Below are 19,954 nucleotides of genomic sequence, written 5' to 3'. Positions count from 1 at the left end.
CTTGCTTATCTTTCTTAACAGTGTGCAATTTGACTCACTCCTCCCCCAATCAGTTGAGTAGAATACATTTTACCCAAAATCTCTCATTTAAAATCTTTCTGTGTTTTCCTGTGTTAAGTGTGTTTCCTATATGCAACATACTTGGTTAGATTTTTGAAAAATCCATATTATAAGAACCCTTTTATCTTTTCAAGGGAATTCAAATTCATTTATGTTCAGTGTAGTAATTATTTAATTTAGTATTTCTTCTATCAAACTGTTATATTGTTAGTTTTGTCAACAAGGAGTATGATCTATTTAATTTCTCTAGTACTAATTCAATTCTAGTCTTTTTGTCACACACATCTACATGTCACTGAACACAATTTCTTATTTTATATTATCTCTATACATTTAAAAAAATATTATCTCACTGTTTCCCCTTTACTCGATAGAAAGTTCAAGTTTTACCGTGCTTCTTATGGGAATCCCACAACCAATATATTCCTTACCTCTATTTCTTTGTCTATACTTAAAATTAATATTGATACATATAAAATATTTTATTTTTTCCCCTAAATACTGTTGCATTCCTTGCACTGCTAATCAAAACAATACTGTTGAATTTTTGATTATTTCTCTTATGAAATTTACCTTTATATATTTATTTTCGTTTGTTTGTTTGTTTTTTGGGACTGGGTCTTCCTACTTCTCCCACTGAAAGTACAGCGGCCATTCACGGTTCCAAACCCACTGTTGCTTAGAACGGAAGCTTTCACCTGCTCTGTAACCAATCTGGATTGGTTTGCCCCTCCTTCAGTATCCTAATGTTTCTCCCCATCTTCACCCCCTCAAACCCTTTCTGAAGGCTCACCATATCAGTGCTAGACTTACTTCAGATACCCTATCAACTTTAACTCTACTGCAGCTCAGAAATTTCCAGTTCAAGTGATCCATCAGCTTTTAGTCTGCCTAGAAGCAGAGATTATAGATTTGTACCATCAGGTGCCATCTTTAAGTATTTGTAAATGAAATGAAAGCAATCTTTGATTTGATATACCCCTAAGGTTTTTACAAAGTGATTATCTTAGTCATCTCAGTTCTGTCTTTTGCCCTGTCTATACTCAGGACCTCACAGAATTTATTCATTCCTTTCTAGGCTCTGTTCTTGAGTGTTACCTACTGCTACTTGATTTAGCAACTGGCACAGACCCTCTGATTCCTTTCAGCCTTGGGTGACTGTAACCAGTAATCACTCCCTTTCTCAGGAAGTTTTAATAATTTTTCCTCCATTGTCTTCATTCCAATATACTTAAAATTTATTCACAGGTCTCCCCTAATCTTTAAAAAATAAAACAAAAACCCTTCTCTCAATCATTCTATCACCATCTCATCTCTAATCTCCTTTATCCCTAAATTGCCAAAATAAAAAAAAAAGCAATTTGATGCCCCTGCTTCCTTACCATTTATTTACTCTTGAACTCATTTGTACATGATTTTCATCCTTACCACTCTACTGAAACTGTTCTCTCAAGTGTCACCAATGAATTCCTTGGTTCCAAATTCAAAGGTCTTTTCTTAGTCCTCATTCTCTTTGATTTGACAATAATACAGATTTCTTCAACTTCTTGGCTTCCATGTTTCTGACCACAATTCCTCTGTCTTCTAGGGTCTTCCCAGCCTTCTTTCTGTTAGTATTCTTTAAATTCTATTCGTGGTCATATCTCTTGACATTTTTTTTTTGAGGCCATTCGGGTTAAGTAATTTGCCCAGAACAACCAGCTAGTGGGTGTTATGTGTCTGAGGCTGCATTTGAACTCAGGTTCCCTAACTCCAGGGCCAGTACTCTATCCACTGCACCACCTAGCTGCCCCTCGACATTCTTTAGGCAAGCTAATTTATCTACTTTCAACCCTTCAACTACACTATTTATGAGGATTTCTCCCAAATTTTTGCCATAAGCACAGACCTCCATGTCTATATTTACAACTATCAACGACACAGTCATCTTCATCTGGATGTCCCATCAACCCCTCAAACTCAGCAGTTCTAAAAACTATTTTTTTTTTGTGAAAAACCTTTTCTCTTGACGTTTGTATTTCTCAAAATGATATCACTATTTACTCCATTATTCATACCAGAAACCTGTGCTTTACCTTTAACACTTCCTTGTTCCTCCATACCTATATCTCATCATTTAAAAAGTCCTACTGATACTACTGTTCCTATCAAATCCATCCCCTAATCTTGATAATTACTGCTACAACTCTATTGTTACCACCTGCCTAAATGAGCCACCTAATCTGTTTCCTCACCTTCCATCTCTCCCTCCTCCTCCCATAGGAACTCCTTTAGGAAAGGCAATGCAGACCTTTGATTTTCAGCTATAGAGCAGATTCTATGATGCTAAAGAACTGTATTTCTCATGGGAAAACACAATAGTGCCTAACAAGTTCCTAACATTTTTTTCATCTCCAATATAAGTAAATCATATTTAACTCATTTGGCATCATTCCAGAAGAGAGATGTACAAGTTGAAAAAAGTGACTGGAATGATGAAATGGATTATGATTTCACTTCTGTGATATCTTTCAAATGTTTCCCCCTCCTCTACTCTGGCACTGGCTGGTGACAATGCCACCACTCTAGTGCAGGCCCTCATTACCTCATTCCTGGACTACTGCAGTAGTTTGCTGGTGGATCTGCCTGTCTCAAGTCTCTCCACACACTAATCTATCCTGCATTCAGCCATTAATGATTTTCCTAGAGTGGAGGTCAGACCATGTCACCCCCTGTTATTCAATAAACTTCAGCGGCTCCCTCTCACCTTCAGGATCAAATACAAAATCCTCTGCTTGGGGTTAAAAGCCTTTCAAAACTTAGCCTCCTTCTAGCTTTCCAGTTTTCTTATACCTTCTTCCCTAATATGTACTCTTTGATTCAGTAACCACTAGCTGTACCACAACAACACACTCCATTCAGGATTCCAGGCATTCTCTCTCGCTGTCCCCCATGCTTAGAATGTTCTCCCTTCTCATCTCTACCTGGTAGCTTCCACGGCTTCTTTTAAGTCTCAACTAAAATCCTGTCTTCTACAGAAGCCTTTCCCAATCCCTCTTAATTCGAGTTGCCTACTCTCTGTTGCTTATTTACTCTCTATCCTGAATACAACTTTAATTATATTTGGTTTTGATGTTATTGCCTCCTCCAGTAGATTGTGAGGGCAAGGATTATCTTTTGCCTCTTTTTGTAAGCACAATGCTTGACACATAGTAAGAACCTAATAAATACTTACTGATTGATTAATACAGGTAACAGAATGAAAAATCATTCTCTTTAGCTATTGTGTTTTCCCAATAATATTCTGTGAACTACACAAGGCCACCTAGAAAAGGTGATTGTACATGATAACCTGTTGTAGCACTTAAGAAAGCCTATGAGACATCCAGATTGAAATGTCTAAAGGCAAATGGTGATTCACAATTGAAGTTCAGAGGAGACAGTGAGGTTGGATACCCAGATCTGTGAATCGTCTGTATAGAGATGATAATTAAATACATGGCAGTTGCTGAGGTCACTAAAAATGAGAATGTAGAAAGAGAAAAGAGTCCAGGACAAAGCCTTGGGGAATACCCACAGTTGGGTGTGATATGGATGATGAACCTGCAAAGGAGATGAAGAAAGAGCAGACAGGTAGTGGTATAATCAGGAAAGAGAACTGTTATGACAATACAGAGAGGAGAAAGGATTGAGGAGGTCAGTGTCAGATGAAGTAGAAGTCAAGGATGAGGACTAAGAAAATACCATTAGATTCTACAATTAAGAGATTACTGTTTGGGTTCAAGGGCATATGTAGAGTGCTCAGCCTTAGCAAGGAGAAATGCTACTTCGTAATAAGACACTGTGGGAAAAGAGGAAAGAATGAAGGAAGGATAGAGTCAAGGCATTTTGAAATTAAGAGAAGGGGAGAATGAGCTCAATGCAAATAGCCTAAATTTTCTGAATAAAGTAAGAAACTCTTCTGCTAAGAGTTGGAAAAAGGAGATATGCTACACTTGTCCTAGATGATGTGCTTTATGTCACTGCTTGTGTGTGCAAATCACTGTCGGTATTATGTGGCAGCCTATTTATACCCATTGTGCATTTTTCCATTCCCCTTTGGGGTCCCCTGATATTGTTATTTTTCTGAGATCACAGTGTTCTATTATTCACAGCTATATAGCACAACCAGGAGAATACTGATGTTGAAAAGATGGGCTTTTGTGGTAGCAAGCAACTTGGGATCATGGAATGTATTGTACAATTTCCCAAATGCATTACAGCTCAATGTCTTATTATTCAAATTCTGGGCTCAGTTCATGGTCTATCTCTAGCACCTGTCCCCCACACACATGTGCATATAGACATATACATTGTATGCCCTCTCTACTCCCCATGGAATAACTCAATGGTTTGTCCATGTAAAGATAAGTCATATACTAGATACATATTCTTTAGTTACTTTATTTTTTTCCCTTGTCTATGAACAAGCTAATGCTTTGAGTGACCATGAAATGTCACTGAGTTACTATAGTGATCTAGGGCTTTAACTAACCAGCAGAGTGATATCTAAATACAATATAACCAGTATAACAATACCATCAATAGAGAAAGCTTATTCCCTTTGATCTTTTACAGTATATTCTTTTTTGGGGGGTAGAAGGGGTCGAGGCAATTGGAGTTAAGTGACTTGCCCAGGTCACACAGCTAGTTAAGTGCTGTGTCTGAGGCCAGATTTGAACTCAGGTCCTCCTGACTCCTGGGCAGGTGCTGTATCCACTGCACCACTAGCTGCCCCTACAGTAAGTATATTCTTAATTAAGATGGTAAACACTTTTGGTGAACATGTATCCTTGTTGATATTCAGCACATCCTAACAAATTATTTCTGTAACACTGTCTTATCTATCATGATAGCTTATATTACCTTAACACATGCACAAAAGATACATTATTATGGAGAAACTTGAAAGCTTGCATTGTGATGGACTCATTCAAATGGATTTCCACAGGATCATAGATTTAGGGCTGGAGTGGACCTTAGAAATCGAGTCCAACCATCTCATTTTACAGAGGAAAAAAAATCAAAGCCCACAGAGGTAAAAAGACTTGAGTAAGGTCACACAAGCAATAAATGGAGATGGAATTTGAATGAAAGTAAAAATATAGTGTACATTCTAGAAAAACAAGCACAGTAATCACTGCTGGTACCATTGTGAATTGGTTTAACCATTTAGAAAGCAATTTGGGATTATCCTACAAAAAGGTAACTAAATGCCTATATTCTTTGACTGAGAGATCCTTGTGCTAGGCATATAGCACACATATACATATAGGCATATGACCCAAGGAGGTCAAAGACAGAAAGAAAGATGTTGTATACAAAATATTTACAGCAGCACTTGCGGTATCAAATAATTGGGGAATGACTAGTGGAACATGAACATAATGGAATATTGATGCACTAAAAAATTGTGAATATGAGATATTACTGGGCAAAAGACACTATTAATATGAAGAATTCAGAGATGTATGGGAAAGACATAGGAACTGAATCAGAATGACTTGCAGACATAAAGCTGTCAAATTAATTAAGCTTTTTATTAAGGTTCAATTTCAAAGCAGGCTCTTTGTGACTCTGTGTCTGTAATAAGGGCTCTTGATGAAACAGTTGTCTAGAAATAAGACCCTGATCTTACGACTTTTCTCAGTGGACTCCAAAGTAAGGGTTGACTCTAAGAGATGTGTGATCAACCAGATGGAGGGTGGGAAAATGGTTGCATCCCATCCTTCCCTCAATAGCCACAGTGGAGTTTGTCTCCAATAAAATTACACCTACTATCATCTCCCACTACTCCTTCACTTACCTCCTCCCTCCTTCATATAAGCAGCTAATGGTCCAGGGATGGGGAATCTGCAGCCTCAAGGTCACATGTGGCCTTCTAGGTCCTTGGGTGCAGTCTTTCAATGAGTCCAAGTTCTACAGAACAAATCCTTTTATTAAGGGAATTTGTTCTGTGAAATTTGGATTCAGTCAAAGGGCTGCACTTGAGAACCCAGAGGGCCACATGTGGCCTCGAGGCCACAGGTTCCCCACCCCTAATAAACTTTCCACTTTGGAGACCTGTAAATTCTCAGGGAGGTTATAATCTAACTGTATCCATATCCTTTCATAAATTCTACATCACCTTTCCTGATGTAAACACGAAAGACACTGTTTCTGAATGGATAGATACCATTGGGAAAATTCCACCCTTTACCTTCCAGGGCAGCTACATGGTACAGTGGATAGAGTGCTAGGCCCTGAGTCAAGAAGAACTGAGTTCAAATCTGACCTCTGACACTTTTTAGCTGTGTGACCCTGAGCAAGTCACTAAACTCTGTTTCTTCAGTTTCCTCAGCTGTAAAATCAGTTGGAGAAGGAAATGGCATAAACCACTCCGGCATCTTTGCCAAGAAAACTTCAAATGGGTCAAAGAAGAGTTGGACACGACTGAACAACACGACAACCTTCTAGTATGCCCATCAAGTTGTGGCTACAACAGGTACCCGTCAGCACTGACTGGTAAGAGCTCTACTGCACCCTACCCCCTTTTGTTTTGGGTGAGGAGCACAAGATGACACAAACAATAGAGGATGGACAGGAATGGATGAGCTGTGATTTTCATCGAAGATCTCATTTTATTATCTTTCTCCTCAAACCCATGACTTTTCCAAACTTGCTTATTATTGACAAGAGTACAATCATTTTTCCAGGTTCTACAGCCTTTGTATCATCTTTGACTCCTCACTCTCCCTCATTCCACACATTAAATCAGTTGCCAAATTTTGCAATGTCTACCTCCACAAAATTCCTCTCATCTGTTTCTTCTTATGTAGTCACCACCTAGTTCAGGACCATATCATCTCTCAACTGAACTATTATATAATAGTCGCCTACTTGGTCTCCCTGACACAAGTTCTCTCCTCTCTAATCCACTCTTCACACAGCTGTCAAAGCAATTTTCCTAAAGCACAGGTCTGACCTTTTCATTCCCTTTTTCAATAAACTCCAGTTCTTCCTTGTTCACTGTAGGATCAATATGACTTCACCTTTCAAAATTTTAACTTTTATGGAAAATTTTAAAATATACATAATTATTAGTACAGTACTACATGTAAAAATTTATAAATCAGCAAATATGCACACACTGAGGGTGGATGCTCAAAATTATTTTGCTGATAAGGGTGTATAATCAAAAATGTTTGGAGCCCATTGCCTTATCTACTAGCAGAAGAGAAAAAACTGTTCTAAAAGTGAAGACACCAACAGTATGCAGAATATTCTCAAGGCAAAAATGTGACAGATGTCTAGTCAATTAATTTAAAAGACTGAATGACATCTAGAACAAAGAAACGTAATAAATGGTAAAGGAGAAACTAACTATGAAAACAATTGCTATTCTTAACATTACAATCTAGGTGAAAATAAAAGCCATATACATAAAAAAAATTAGCTTCTTTAGGAGAGTTGGGACTAGAATAGGCAGAGGAAAAGAAGGTACTCAAGATAGATATTATATGAGCAAAGATTGGAGGGGAAAAGTATATGGGAAGTTGGAGAAAGGGGAACAAAGGGAGCAAAAAGAAAACAGATCAAGTTGACTGGAGTGAAGGCTCTATACAGGGGAGTTGTAGGAAATGAGAAGAAGCATAAGTTGGTGTCAAATTGTGGGGAGCCCCAAAGGTAAGGCTAACAAATAGAACCTTACCCTGTAGTTGCTTCTGTCTGAATAGTTTTACACTTCCAAGAATTTCTGGTATTTCAGAGATATACTATAACGATGACTCTTTACCACTCCTACTATCTTTTGAGAAACAAATTAAGGGTAGAGACTGAGATCTTTATACAGGAAACATTACTTAAATCAGATTATTAATAAGGAACTGGACACAATTCAAGAACAGCATATATACTACTTCTTATATAATTAAGAGGGGAAGGTAGGAGGTTAGTTATGACTTTTAAGACCTCTTTGAATTCTGAGTTAATTATTTTGCTCTGAATTTTCAAGATTTTACTCACTAAGTAAGGGAAATTGCCTCAAATCAGAGCTTCTTTCTCACTAAAGGCATAAGAAATTAAGGATTTTACAATGTGCTTTCAATTTCTAGGTCCAACAATTAATTCTTTATACTAAATGACTGAATTTTGACTATATTGTTATACTGGAAGAGTGAGGAGTTAAAGACGACTCAAAGGTTAACCTTAATGACTGGGAAAATGGTGGTGCCCTTGACAGTAATAGGAAAATTTGGAAGAGATGTGGGTTTGGGAGGAACAGTATTTTTGATCATTAAATAACTACACAGCCTTTATTAGTACCCATTTAATATTTGCTTATAATATGTGCTATATTTTGAAATTATAAACTTCTTTTTATTTTAACATAACATAATTTAGGTTTTTCATTAAATCAGGCAACTATCCCCTCCCAACTACTTGGATCCCAAACCCCTTTCCCTCATCTAGCTACTTTTCTGAATGATGTATTGCTGTGGTCTATAGATACTTACATTGTTTCACAGGAAATCCATGAAACATGTACAAGCTAGATGTACATCAATCAATGTTGGAAAATGTGCAGACTGTGATAAATTTCAGATGCTTTCTCCTACAATACATCAGAAAGAACATTAGGCCTAGAATCTGAGGGTCTAGATTAAAATCCTGCCTTGGGCTATTACTACCTATGTGACCCTGAGCAAGTCTCTTAAACTTCTTGGGCATCTTCTCATATGTAATATGAGAAGGTTCAACTAGATGATCTCTAAGGTCCCTTCCAGTTTAAGAGCTATATTATGATTCTGTAATATGTTAATGCCATTGCTTATTATGTCACAGTTTTAGATTGGGGAGGAGTAACCTATTCCTATCACACAAATTTAAATACCTTCCCATAACAACAAAAATCAGAAACAAAAACTATCCAAAGAACACATATGACAAAACAAGAAATATTATGCCCTAGTGGTCCCCACCTTTTGGCTGAGGACAGAAGAATTTTTCATTACCTATTTTCCAGAACAATCTTTTTTAAAAAAAAAAAAAAGATAGTTTCTTTTCTTTTTTTTTTAATGATATCTTTGTCTTAACATTTTCTTTTCCAAACATATCTTTCCCATCTCTCCTACCTAGGTAGATATGCTCTAGGTAGATATGCTCTGTAATAAAAATAACAGACAAGTGAAGGGGAAAAAGTAGATTAGTAAACCTAATAACAACAAAAAATTAACCAAGTCTGACAGTACTGCAATGCTCCACACCCATCTTTCCCTCATCTTTGCATTTTTTCTCCAAGGCCAAACTTGGTCATTGTAATCACACAGCATTCAAGGTTGTTTTATTTATTTACTTATTATGTGTGTGTGTGTGTGTGTGTGTGTGTTCCTGTTGTTGTTGTTACTGGTCTTTCCATTTACAGTCTTATAATCACTGTATATATTGCATTCCTGTTTTTGCTTACCTCTGTCTTCATCATGCCTAAGTCACAGTAATTCTGTCATGCCTAAGTCACAGTAATTCTGTTTCCTGTTTATCTAATCTATGCCACTGATCTTTTTTTAATCAGTAACAAGTAGTTTTGATGACTACTAATTTATAGTATAACTTGTTCACATACTCTTTCTTATTAATTCTCTTGAGATTAAAAAACTTTGTTGTCCAAATGAATATTGTCCTAATCACATCTAGTTCTACAGAGCCTCCCCTTGGCTGGCAAAAAGTCCTATACCAATGCCTCATCGTGGTATAGAAGTGAGCCTTGGTTTTCAAAAGTGCCAGTGAAGCATAAGCTCTGGGCAGTTCTACCATGCTATTTATTCTTTCCTGGATAATTTATGTTTTCAGGTTTATCAAACATTGAATTATTGAGTTCAAATATTTGATTCTTTTGTCCTCTCTATTCCATTGATCTACTTTTCTATTTTTTAACTAGTTCCAAAAGAATTTTTATAATTGCTACTTTAATATGGTTTAAGATCTGGAAGTGCTATACTATACTATACTATTAAATGGGAAAAAAATGATTGGAGCTACCTAACCTGGGATTTGTGAACTCAAAAAATTCTTTTTTGATAACTACATTTCAATAATTGGTTTCCTTGGTAATCCTAAACATATTATTTTATGAAGGGGTCCCTAGACTTTCTCAGACTGCCAAAGAGGTCCACAACATAAAAAAAGGCTACTGCTCATCTAGATGAATTCTAAGGTCCCTTCCAACTCTCAATCCATCATCTTCTGATCCTCGAAGATTCATTTTACGACTTACCTCTTCTAACATCTGTTGAACTGAAGAAACCTCATCCTAGTGATCATAAGGATCAAAGACTGAGAACTGGAAGGACTATCAAAGTTTATCTTAACCAACTCCCTCAGTTTACAGATGGGAAAACTGAGGCCTAGAGAAGGTAAATTACTTGCATAAGATCACACAGGTGACAAGCAACAAAGCTGGGATATGAAGTGAAGTTCCATGACTCCAGATTCAGTGCTTCTTCCTGTGTGCCATCATGTTGTCTCATTCTTTTGCTATCATTATCTATCATATTTAAGAGAACTCACAGGATTGGGTTATATTTGTGCTTTTTGTTTTTTAATTCCTTTACTATAATCCCTAATTAGTATCCTAGAGAACAGCTGCTGCATCTTCGGTTTCTCAGAGTTCCAGGTGAAGTGCTGCAAACAGGGGAAGCCTTCAAACACTTGTCAAATGAAAAAAGAAGCCAATCTCAATGATACATGAAAACAAATTCTCAGGTCCAAAATATGCCACTTGGATCTCCTAAACGAATGAGAAACTTCCTTAATGGCACAGTAATGGACATACAACAAAGGACTCAAGCACGGAAACAGTACAAGACATAGATGCACAATTTGGCTTTGTGAAGGAGACTGCACATAATCAAGTGGATGTTAAGGGCAGGTTCTACAACATGGCAGCTTGAAAAGAATGTCATTAACACGTTTGTGTGCTGTTGCATCCAACTACCATCCCACCAAAAAGCACTAGAAATGTAGGCTTGTACAATTATTTATCTGCTATAATCTACCTGGGCAAAAACTGTTTCTTATCTAAACTTCATATCTTCTTTAATACCTTGCACAGCGTCCTTCACATAGAAGGTGATTATGTATACCTACCAACCCAATGCATATTCATATTTGTATCTAAGTCATTTATTCCATCTTTATTTGTTTTTACCTCATTCATCATAAGACACTTAGGAGAAAAATTTATACGTGGAAGCTCAATTCATATTTACTGGTGAAAACCAGAGGAAGAGAATCCCACCAAAACTCAGGTTGCCCTATGATAACCAATTTTTCAGGCTCCTAACCCCTGGCATGCCATAGTCCTATTTCTACCCTTACAAAGAAAGGTGAGTAGAATACTCTTCAAAGCGACAGGTCCTAAAAAAATAATAATTATATATAGTGCTTTAAGGTTTGCAAAGTGCTCCATTTTATCCTCACAACAACCTCTATTATTATCTCCCCCATTTTACAGATGCAGAAACTAAGGATAAGAGAGGTGGAGTGACTTGCTCAGATCACAAAGTGAGAGTCTGAGGTGGGATTTGAATCTATGTCTTCTTTGACTTCAAGCTCAGTACTCTAGCCATTATACCTCACCAACTCACAAAGTCAGTCTTCAGCTCCATTTGATCCACTGCACAGGATAAATCCCTCCATGTATCATAAAAAGGAAGAAAGAGAGCTATAAATGAAAACAGAATTATATTGCAAAAGGACACAAGTATTTTTCCTCATTCTCTTTGAAAAGGCCAATAAACAGATTTGTAAAATGGGATACTCACATCAGCATAGTGACCTTTCATATTGCACCGTTCACAATGTTTTTTCCATGAAGGTCTTTCAAGGCATTTGTGGGAGTAACACGCAGGCAAAAAACAATCTAAACAAAACCGAGCAGGGCAGTCATACTGCAGATGTCCTCTCTCGGCACACAGGCAACAAGCACGTATTTTCTGCAGAGAAGAAAATGTGATATAGAAAAACTTTAGTCCTTTGTATGCAAAAAAGGGAGTAAAAACCAGACTAGAACTGAACATAAAACATCACAATAAATGTGTTATATGTCTAAAGACTTATGAGAAGGAATCTTGCAATGGTAAACAATGAGACACAAGGACCAGGTTGAGATTAAATTTTTAAAATGAATTTGACTGCAGTCTAACATACTGTTCCAAATCCATTTACACACGTGATTATTTCAGGATATAAAATTTCTCAAGAGCACTTTTATAAGATAGAATACTAATTTTTTTACTTGAGAAGCAAAATTCTTCTGTGATATTAAATTCTTAGCATATTTTTAAGTCAAAAACTTTTGAAAGATGTTTGACAAGAGTCATGTTAGATATGACTACTAAAAAAAAGCTAAAGAAGTGTTCAGCTACATTGACTGAATCACAATATTAACATCCATTCACACAGGGTGTGGCGAGGGTAGTTAGACCAAGCTTGCAGGGAAATTAACAGGCTATATCATCCATAGTAAAGTGACTAGAATGGACAGTGGGCTGAAAACCATACTATAGGAAAGAAGTAGGGGAGCTAGAAAGCACAGGGGACAGAACGCTAGGCCTGGAATCAGAAAGACCCAAGTTGAGCAGTGTGATCCTAGGCAAATCCCTTAACCACTCTCTGTCTCAGTTTCCTCAACTGGAAAATGAGGATAACAGCAGCACCTACCTTCCAGGGTTATTGTGAGGATCAAATGAGATAATAATTGGAAAGTGCTTAGCGAAGCACCTGGCATATAGTGTGTGCTAATATAAATGTTTATTTAAAAACAACAATACAACAACTAAGGCTGTTTAGCCTAAAGAGAAAACTAAAGGGAGACATGATAGTTACTGTAATAATACTCGGAAGATTTTTATGCAGAAAGAGAAGACTTTGTGTTAAAGGGAGTAAACACTGGACAAGGAGCCAGGAAAACTATGACCGCATTACTAGCATTCATTATCTTCATTTATAAAGTTGCTAAGTTGGACTGCTTAAAATCAAGGGTCATTAATCTTTTTTTGTTTCATGGGCTCTAGTGAAGCCTCTGGGCTCCTTCTTAGAATAATATTTTTATATGCATAAAATAAAATATGTAGGATTATGAAGGAAACCAATTGTATTTAAAAACAATCATCAAAATATTTTTAAAAATAAGTTCAAAACCCCAGGTTAAGAACCCCTGAACTAGATAAACAGTAATGTTCTTTTCTAACTCTCTAACTTTTTAATATCTAAGTACAGAATTGGAATCATTTATTAAAAGTTTCAAGTATGCAGATTTCAGCTTATTATAAAAAAGAATTTAAAAAGCAAAAAAAAAAAAAAATCAGAGTTGTTTACAAGGGAGTAGGCTTTTTAAAGTAGGTAGCTCCCTATCACCATGGGAATTCCAGAAGATATTGGCCTACAGTCTATCACGGATATTATCCAAGAGATTCTTGCAATAATTGGCAAGATGAGAGGAACTTTAAAGTTCTCTGATTATAACATCCTTGAAAGGTATTAGGTATTTCACCTACCTGTGGAACAGGGCAGTTTTTTGACAAATGACCACGTTTTTCACAATTTCTACAGATGACATTTTTGTCAGCTGAATAGTAGTATCTGCTGGCTCGTTTACCAGATGATCTTTTATTACTTATTTGGGCCTAAAAAATGAAAATAAAGAATTCTGTTATTTATTAAGATTTGTACCAGTCTGACATATGAACCCATTCAATTAAAAGGTAATACTTCCTGGAACTGTCCATTATATTAAAAAATTAAAGGCATTCGAAACAGTGTAAAGAGAAAAAAATTGAGTTGACCAAAATCCCAAAGCCTTGACAAGAAAATAGAAAAAAATCCTAACAATACTGCATGAAATAAGTGTATCTAACAAGGCAGATAAAAATTTATTTCCCTAAAGTCTTGTAAACCTAGTCAAAAGAGCATTGAACTGAAATGGAAGGAGAAATAAAAAATTGCCTGCATATATTTACCAAGCTAGATACAATATCTTACAATGTAAGAATACAACAAAAGTAGAGATTTCCAAAATTTTAGTAAAACCTATAGTCTCAAATGTCCATAGACAAGCAATCAGTAAGGTAAAGCAATGATCCTAGGACAACAAAGAAAATTTGACTAGAAGTTACATTGTTTCTCTCAAGTAAGTAGATGAACAATATTTATGCACTCTGGTAACAAAACAGGTTCAAAAAAGCTCAACTTTTGCCTGTTATGGGATGCATGGACAACAGCTCTACTACAAAATATCTGAGGGTTTTGGTAGAATGCAGGTTAGCCCATTCTATTTTGATATAGCTCCAATTGAGAAAGTTTGTCTTTTCCTCATATTAAGCATAAACCCACCTAGTCTTAGCTCTACCCTCAGGGTCCAAGAAGATAAGTTTAAAGCCTCTTTCACAAGACATCCCTTCACATACCAGAAGACAGCTAACCATTCATTCAATTGATCTCAAGTCTTTCAACACCTTGTTTACCCTCCAGTGGATATTCTCTTCCTTATCAACATTGTTCCGAAATTAGTGACACACCCAGAACTCTATCTGTGTGTCACTGCTGTCCAGTCATACTTCCCTAAATTTGTGCATTGTGTGAAGTGATATTGTGAGACAGCAGCCATTAATGTAGGCACATAGAGGAAGGTCTCATACCACTGTAACTGTCCAGGTATAAAACAGAATGGGCTGACTTGGGAGGTCTTGGGTAACCCACCAATAATTGAGCAGCCTTTGAGCAAACTGGCCAGGTATTTTATGGTGGGAGGAAGGGAAGAACAAGGGTTGTGGTAGTGAATAGTGCAAGGCCTGGAGTCAGGAAGACTCACCTTCCTGAGTTCAAATCTGGTCTCAGACACTTACTAGCTGTGTGACCCTGGGCAAGTCACTTAACCCTATTTGCTTCAGTTCCTCATCTGTAAAAATGAGCTGGAGAAGGGAATGACAAACCACTCCAGTATCTTTGCAAAAAACAAAAAACAAAAACACACAACAAAACAACCCCAAATAGGGTCATGAAGATTTGGATATGACTAAACAACCAAACAACAAAAATTTTATAGAGGGGAATCTTGGTCAGTAAAGGTTATTCTCTCTTTTTTAATGATCACTTTACAAATCAGCTATTATAGTGAAATGTTCTTTTTTCTTTTAGTCAAAGTTGGAAAGGGGAGGAATGACCATTTATAGCCTCAAAGGGCTGGAATGATGAATTAGATTTGAACAATGTGAAAATTAAAAGAGAGAAAATGTGCAATCCTATATGAAGATTTTAAAAAACCAATTGGACAAATGCAAGAGGCATGGCTTAATAGCAAAGGCCTAACAGGCCACAGAGAACCCTAAACTTAATGAATCATTGTTCAATTTCCACTACTGGTCTGTGTCACCTATGCACTGGCTGCTAGGTCTCTTGGGGATCCTGATAGCTTACATAAACTCATTCCTCAATTATTAACATCATACAGTCTCCATCCTTTTGGTTCTTGACTCCAGGCAGTATTTAAACCCTCTTCTCTGCTCTCCATTGCCTTATTATGATTCTTCTCACCTTCACCCCACCAATACCCCACTCCAAAGGCAGCCATCTCTTCCACGGTGCTCTACAGAATGCCTACTCTATATGTAACAAATGTGTTTTCCTCTTTAAACTTTTCCTTTCTCAATTCTTCCATCTCCTGGCACATGCTCACTTTCCTGGCCATTCTTTTCAGTCTTGGCTGTCCTCTTCCTCATAACCACTGACTCATTACTTGTGGCAGGCAGGAGGAGTCAGAATATTCCACGCTTCCGCCGGCTATGCACAGACTCTTCTTCCACCACCCTTATTCAATAACCTCATCTCCTTTCAGTGTCCAGCTTACAGTCCTTCTCTCTTCTCCAACTCACATTCTCATACTGGGGCCCTCAATATAATAATGTTTTCCTCAAACACCTTCACTTTCCAGCTCCCTGGTCTATTCATTTTCCCATGACCTTCTCCATGCTGCCTTGGCAATACACAGAAATGGTCAAATGACATCACCCATAAATTTTCTATTTCCATATTCATAAGCTCTGACACTCCTTTATCTGATTATAATCTGATGCCTTTTCACTTTTTCCTCTGGCTTGCAACCCCTCACCCTGTTCTTCATCTTCACCATTATCTCCAGGCCTCCCCACTCCCCACCTTTCATTTCTTTCCCAGAATATCCATCACCTTTGTACTGGCTATGCTCTCTTCCTTTCCCCGTCTTGACTCTACACTGCACTTCTCTAGAGTCCCTTGCTTCCTTATCCTAGCACTAATCTTGACAGACAATTCTGAGCCTTGGATCGCTCCTACCCTCTGCTGCCTTTACTACCACTCACATGCTGCTGAATGAACTTAGAGAAAATCTTGAAACCATGCTGACTGAGTGTTGTTCTTCAGTCATTTTTTCAGTCATGTCTGACTCTTCATGATCCCATTTGGGGTTTTCTTGACGAAGATACTGAAGTAGTTTGGCATTTCATTCTCCAGCTCATTTTACAGGTGAAGAAACTGAGGCAAAGAAGATTAAGTGACTTTCCCAGGGTCTTCCCGATTCCAGGTCCAGTACTTGGTCCATTGAACCACCTACCTGCCTCATGGGGACTGAGTACACTACAGGTTTGTTACATAGTTTCAATTGGGCTTCATTGCAGCAAGTCATCCCATCAGGCATCCCTAAATTTACTCACTATCTCACACACCACTGTGACTTTTCCAGAACTTTTCATCTCTCCGCAAACTTCTCATGACTCCTCCTTCCTTACTCCTCTCAGCTGAAAACTCTGTCTCACGTTTCACTGAAAAAATTGAGGACATGTTCCAAGAGCTCCCTCTTCTTCCTTCTTCCTTATCCAGTATCAATCGCTCAGATGCCTTATGCTTCTGTCTCCTTCTTCAGGGGGCTATCTCACATGAAGACACAGCCCATCTCCTTGCTAAGGTAAAGCCATCTATATGTATAAGTGATCTCATTTCATCCCATCCTTTCTAGCAGGTTGCCCCCTCTATCTGTATTCTCTCACTAATCTTCAGTCTACTAGATGCTTCCTTACTGCCTACAAACAGTCCTATGTCTCCTCTATCCTCAAAAATTCCTAATTTGATCATGTCCATTTCTGCTGGCTATGATTCTTTCTGCCTCCTCCCTTTCCTGGATAAACTTGAGAAAGCCGTTTTAGGGAGGTTTATAGTAGAAAACTGGAATAGTGGGAGGAGAACTAGATTATAAAGAACTCTGAAGGTCAGAGGATTTTATACTTTATCCTGGAAGTAACAGACAGTCACTAGAGTTTACTGGGTATGGGGGTTGGACACAGTTGGACTTTCATTTTAGGAAAATCACTTTGGGCACTAAATGGAGGACAGACTGAAGCTGGGAGAGGCTTATGACAGGCAGATCCACCAGCAGGCTTTTGTAATAGTCCAGGCATGAGGTGATGAAGTACTGTATAAGAGTGTGGCAGTTATCAGAAAGAGATGTTGCTATGGTGAAATCAATAGGCCTTGGCAACAAATTGGATGGTGTTGTGAGGAATTAAGAATGACACTAATGTTGCAAGCCTAGGGGAATGGAAGGATGATGATACCCTTGGCAGTAACAGGGAAATTTGGAAGGAGGTAGCATTTAGAGGGGAAGATAGTTCCATTTTGGACATGCTGAGTTTAAGATGTCTCCTAGGCATCCAGTTCAAGACATCTGAAAAAGACATCAAGACAAACTGAACATCAGATGAGAGGTTAGGGCTGGAAAGGTAAACTTGAGAATCACTGGCATAGAGATGATAAATTAAATCCATGGGAACTGATGAGATCATTAAGTGAAATAGAATAAAGGGAGCAGAGAAGAGAGTCTGGGACAGAGCCCCGTGGGACACCCATGGTTAGTGGATATGTCCTGGATAAGGATCAAGCAAAGAAGACTGAGAAGGAACAGCTGGATAGGCTGGAGGAGAACCAGGACAGGATGGTATCCCAGAAACTAGCAAGAAGAGAGTATGAAGAAAAAGAAAGTGATCAACAGTGTCAAAGGCTGCAAAGAGGTCAAGAAGAATGAGGACTGAAAAAAGGTCACTGGGTTTGGCAATCAGTAGATCACTGGTAATTTTGGAGAGGTAGTATCAGTGGAAGGATGATGTCAGAAGCTGGAGCGTAGAGAGTTAAGCAGAGAACAAGAGGAAAGGTGTTGGAGGCATCTATTGGAGATGACCATCTAAAGAAGTTTGGCCAAAGAGGCAGAAGAGATACAGGACAACTGTTAGTAGGGACAGAAGGATCAAGTAAGGGTTTTTTGAGAACAGGGGAGAAGTGGACATCTTTGTAGGCAACAGGAAGGAGTCAGTAGACAGAAGAAATTGAAGATAAGTGAGAGTGGGGATGACAGGGGACAATCTTTTGGAGGAGACAGATAAAAATAAGATCATCTGGGCAGGTATCCTCGGCAAGGAGTATAGCTACTTCTTTGTGTGAGATGGGTGAAGGGGGAAAAGAGGGAGCTCTTAGAATAGCCTCAATTTTTTGAGGCAAATATGAGGCAAAGTTCTCAGTTAAGAATGAGGGGAAGGGAAAGCCATGGGAAGCCTAGTTGAGGGTGTGTAACATAAATTTGTAGTGGACCCAGTTAGAACATTTGCATGATTTTCTCCACCTTCACTCAGCAGCACGTGGAAGGAAGCCAGTGCTAACTCTCTGCAGTCAGGCTTCTGATCTCATCATTTAACTGAAACCCTAATTTCCAAAGGTACCAAAGAATCCTTAATTGCTATCTAATGGCCTTCTTTCTTGACTTCTCTGCAGCCCTTAAAATTACCAATCATCCTCTTCTCCTAGTTACTCTTAACCTCACAAAGTTTTTGTGACACTGCTCTTTCCTGGTTCTCTTCCTACCTTTCTGACGGCTACTTCTCAGTCTCCTTTCCTGGACCTTCATCCAGGTTGTGTCTGCTAACTGTGGGTGTCCACCAAGGCTCTGTCCTGGGCGTCTTCTCCCTCTATACCATCTTGCTTAGTGAACTCGTCAACTCCCACGGATTTGATTATCATCTTTTTGCTGATGATTCTCAGATCTATTTATCCAACTCTAACCACTCTGCTGACTTCCAGTTTAACATTTCCAACTACCTATTGGACATTTTTAAATGGATGGCAAGTTGACATTTTAAATTGAACATGTCCAAAATTCAACTTTTTATATTTCCCCACAAACTTTCTCCTCCTCTTAACTTCTCTATTACTGTTGAGGACAATACGATCATCATCCCAGTTTCCCAGGCTCACAACTTAGGTATCATTGTTGACTCCCCATTCTCTCTTATTTCCCATTATCCAATCAGTTGCCAAGTCCCATAGTTTCTATCTTTCCCAGCATTTCTTGTAAATGCTCCCTTCTCTCCTCTGACACTGCCAATCGCCCTGATGCAGGCCCTCAAGACTTCATGCCATGCCTACTGCAACAGCCCTCTGGTTAGTTTCCTTGCCTTAAGTTTCTCTCCACTTACAGCCCATCCTCCACTCAACTGTCAAAGTAATTATCATAAAGTCTAGGTTTGACCATGTCACCCTGTGCTATTCAATACTCTGATGATTCCCTATTATTCCTAGGATAAAATATAAAATTCTCTACTTGACTTTCAAAGTCTTTCATCACCTAGCCCCCTCTGGCCTTCCTAGTCTTCTTACACCTTACTCTCCTCCACGTACTCTGTGATCCAGTAACTCTGGTGTCCTTGCTGTGCCTCCAACATTCCAACTTCTGATACTGGACATTTCCCCCCATGCTCCCTTCACTTGGAATTCTGTCCCTCCTCATCTCAGTCTCCTTCATGTCTCACTTAAAATTTCACCT

The 19,954-nt window shown here is 38.2% G+C and overlaps 1 protein-coding gene across 3 annotated transcripts in view; it reads right to left on the bottom strand.

Moving 5' to 3' along the window:
* ZCCHC7 (zinc finger CCHC-type containing 7) overlaps positions 1 to 19,954 on the bottom strand; it is a 278,477-nt gene that overhangs the window by 58,230 nt on the left and 200,293 nt on the right. For all 3 annotated transcript variants that reach the window (XM_027859088.1, XM_027859089.1, XM_027859090.1), the window contains exons 4-5: positions 13,614 to 13,742; positions 11,880 to 12,050 (exon numbers count right to left, since the gene is read on the bottom strand). In XM_027859088.1, coding sequence (XP_027714889.1) covers positions 11,880 to 12,050; positions 13,614 to 13,742 — 300 coding nt within the window. The remainder of the gene's footprint in view (positions 1 to 11,879; positions 12,051 to 13,613; positions 13,743 to 19,954) is intronic.

This window comes from Vombatus ursinus, unplaced genomic scaffold (genome assembly GCF_900497805.2).
Source record: "Vombatus ursinus unplaced genomic scaffold, bare-nosed wombat genome assembly UNPS02014158.1, whole genome shotgun sequence".
In the NCBI taxonomy this organism is placed as follows: Eukaryota; Metazoa; Chordata; class Mammalia; order Diprotodontia; family Vombatidae; genus Vombatus; species Vombatus ursinus.
The sequence above is the reverse complement of the archived record's forward strand: the minus strand, read 5'-3'. Positions and strand labels throughout refer to the sequence as shown.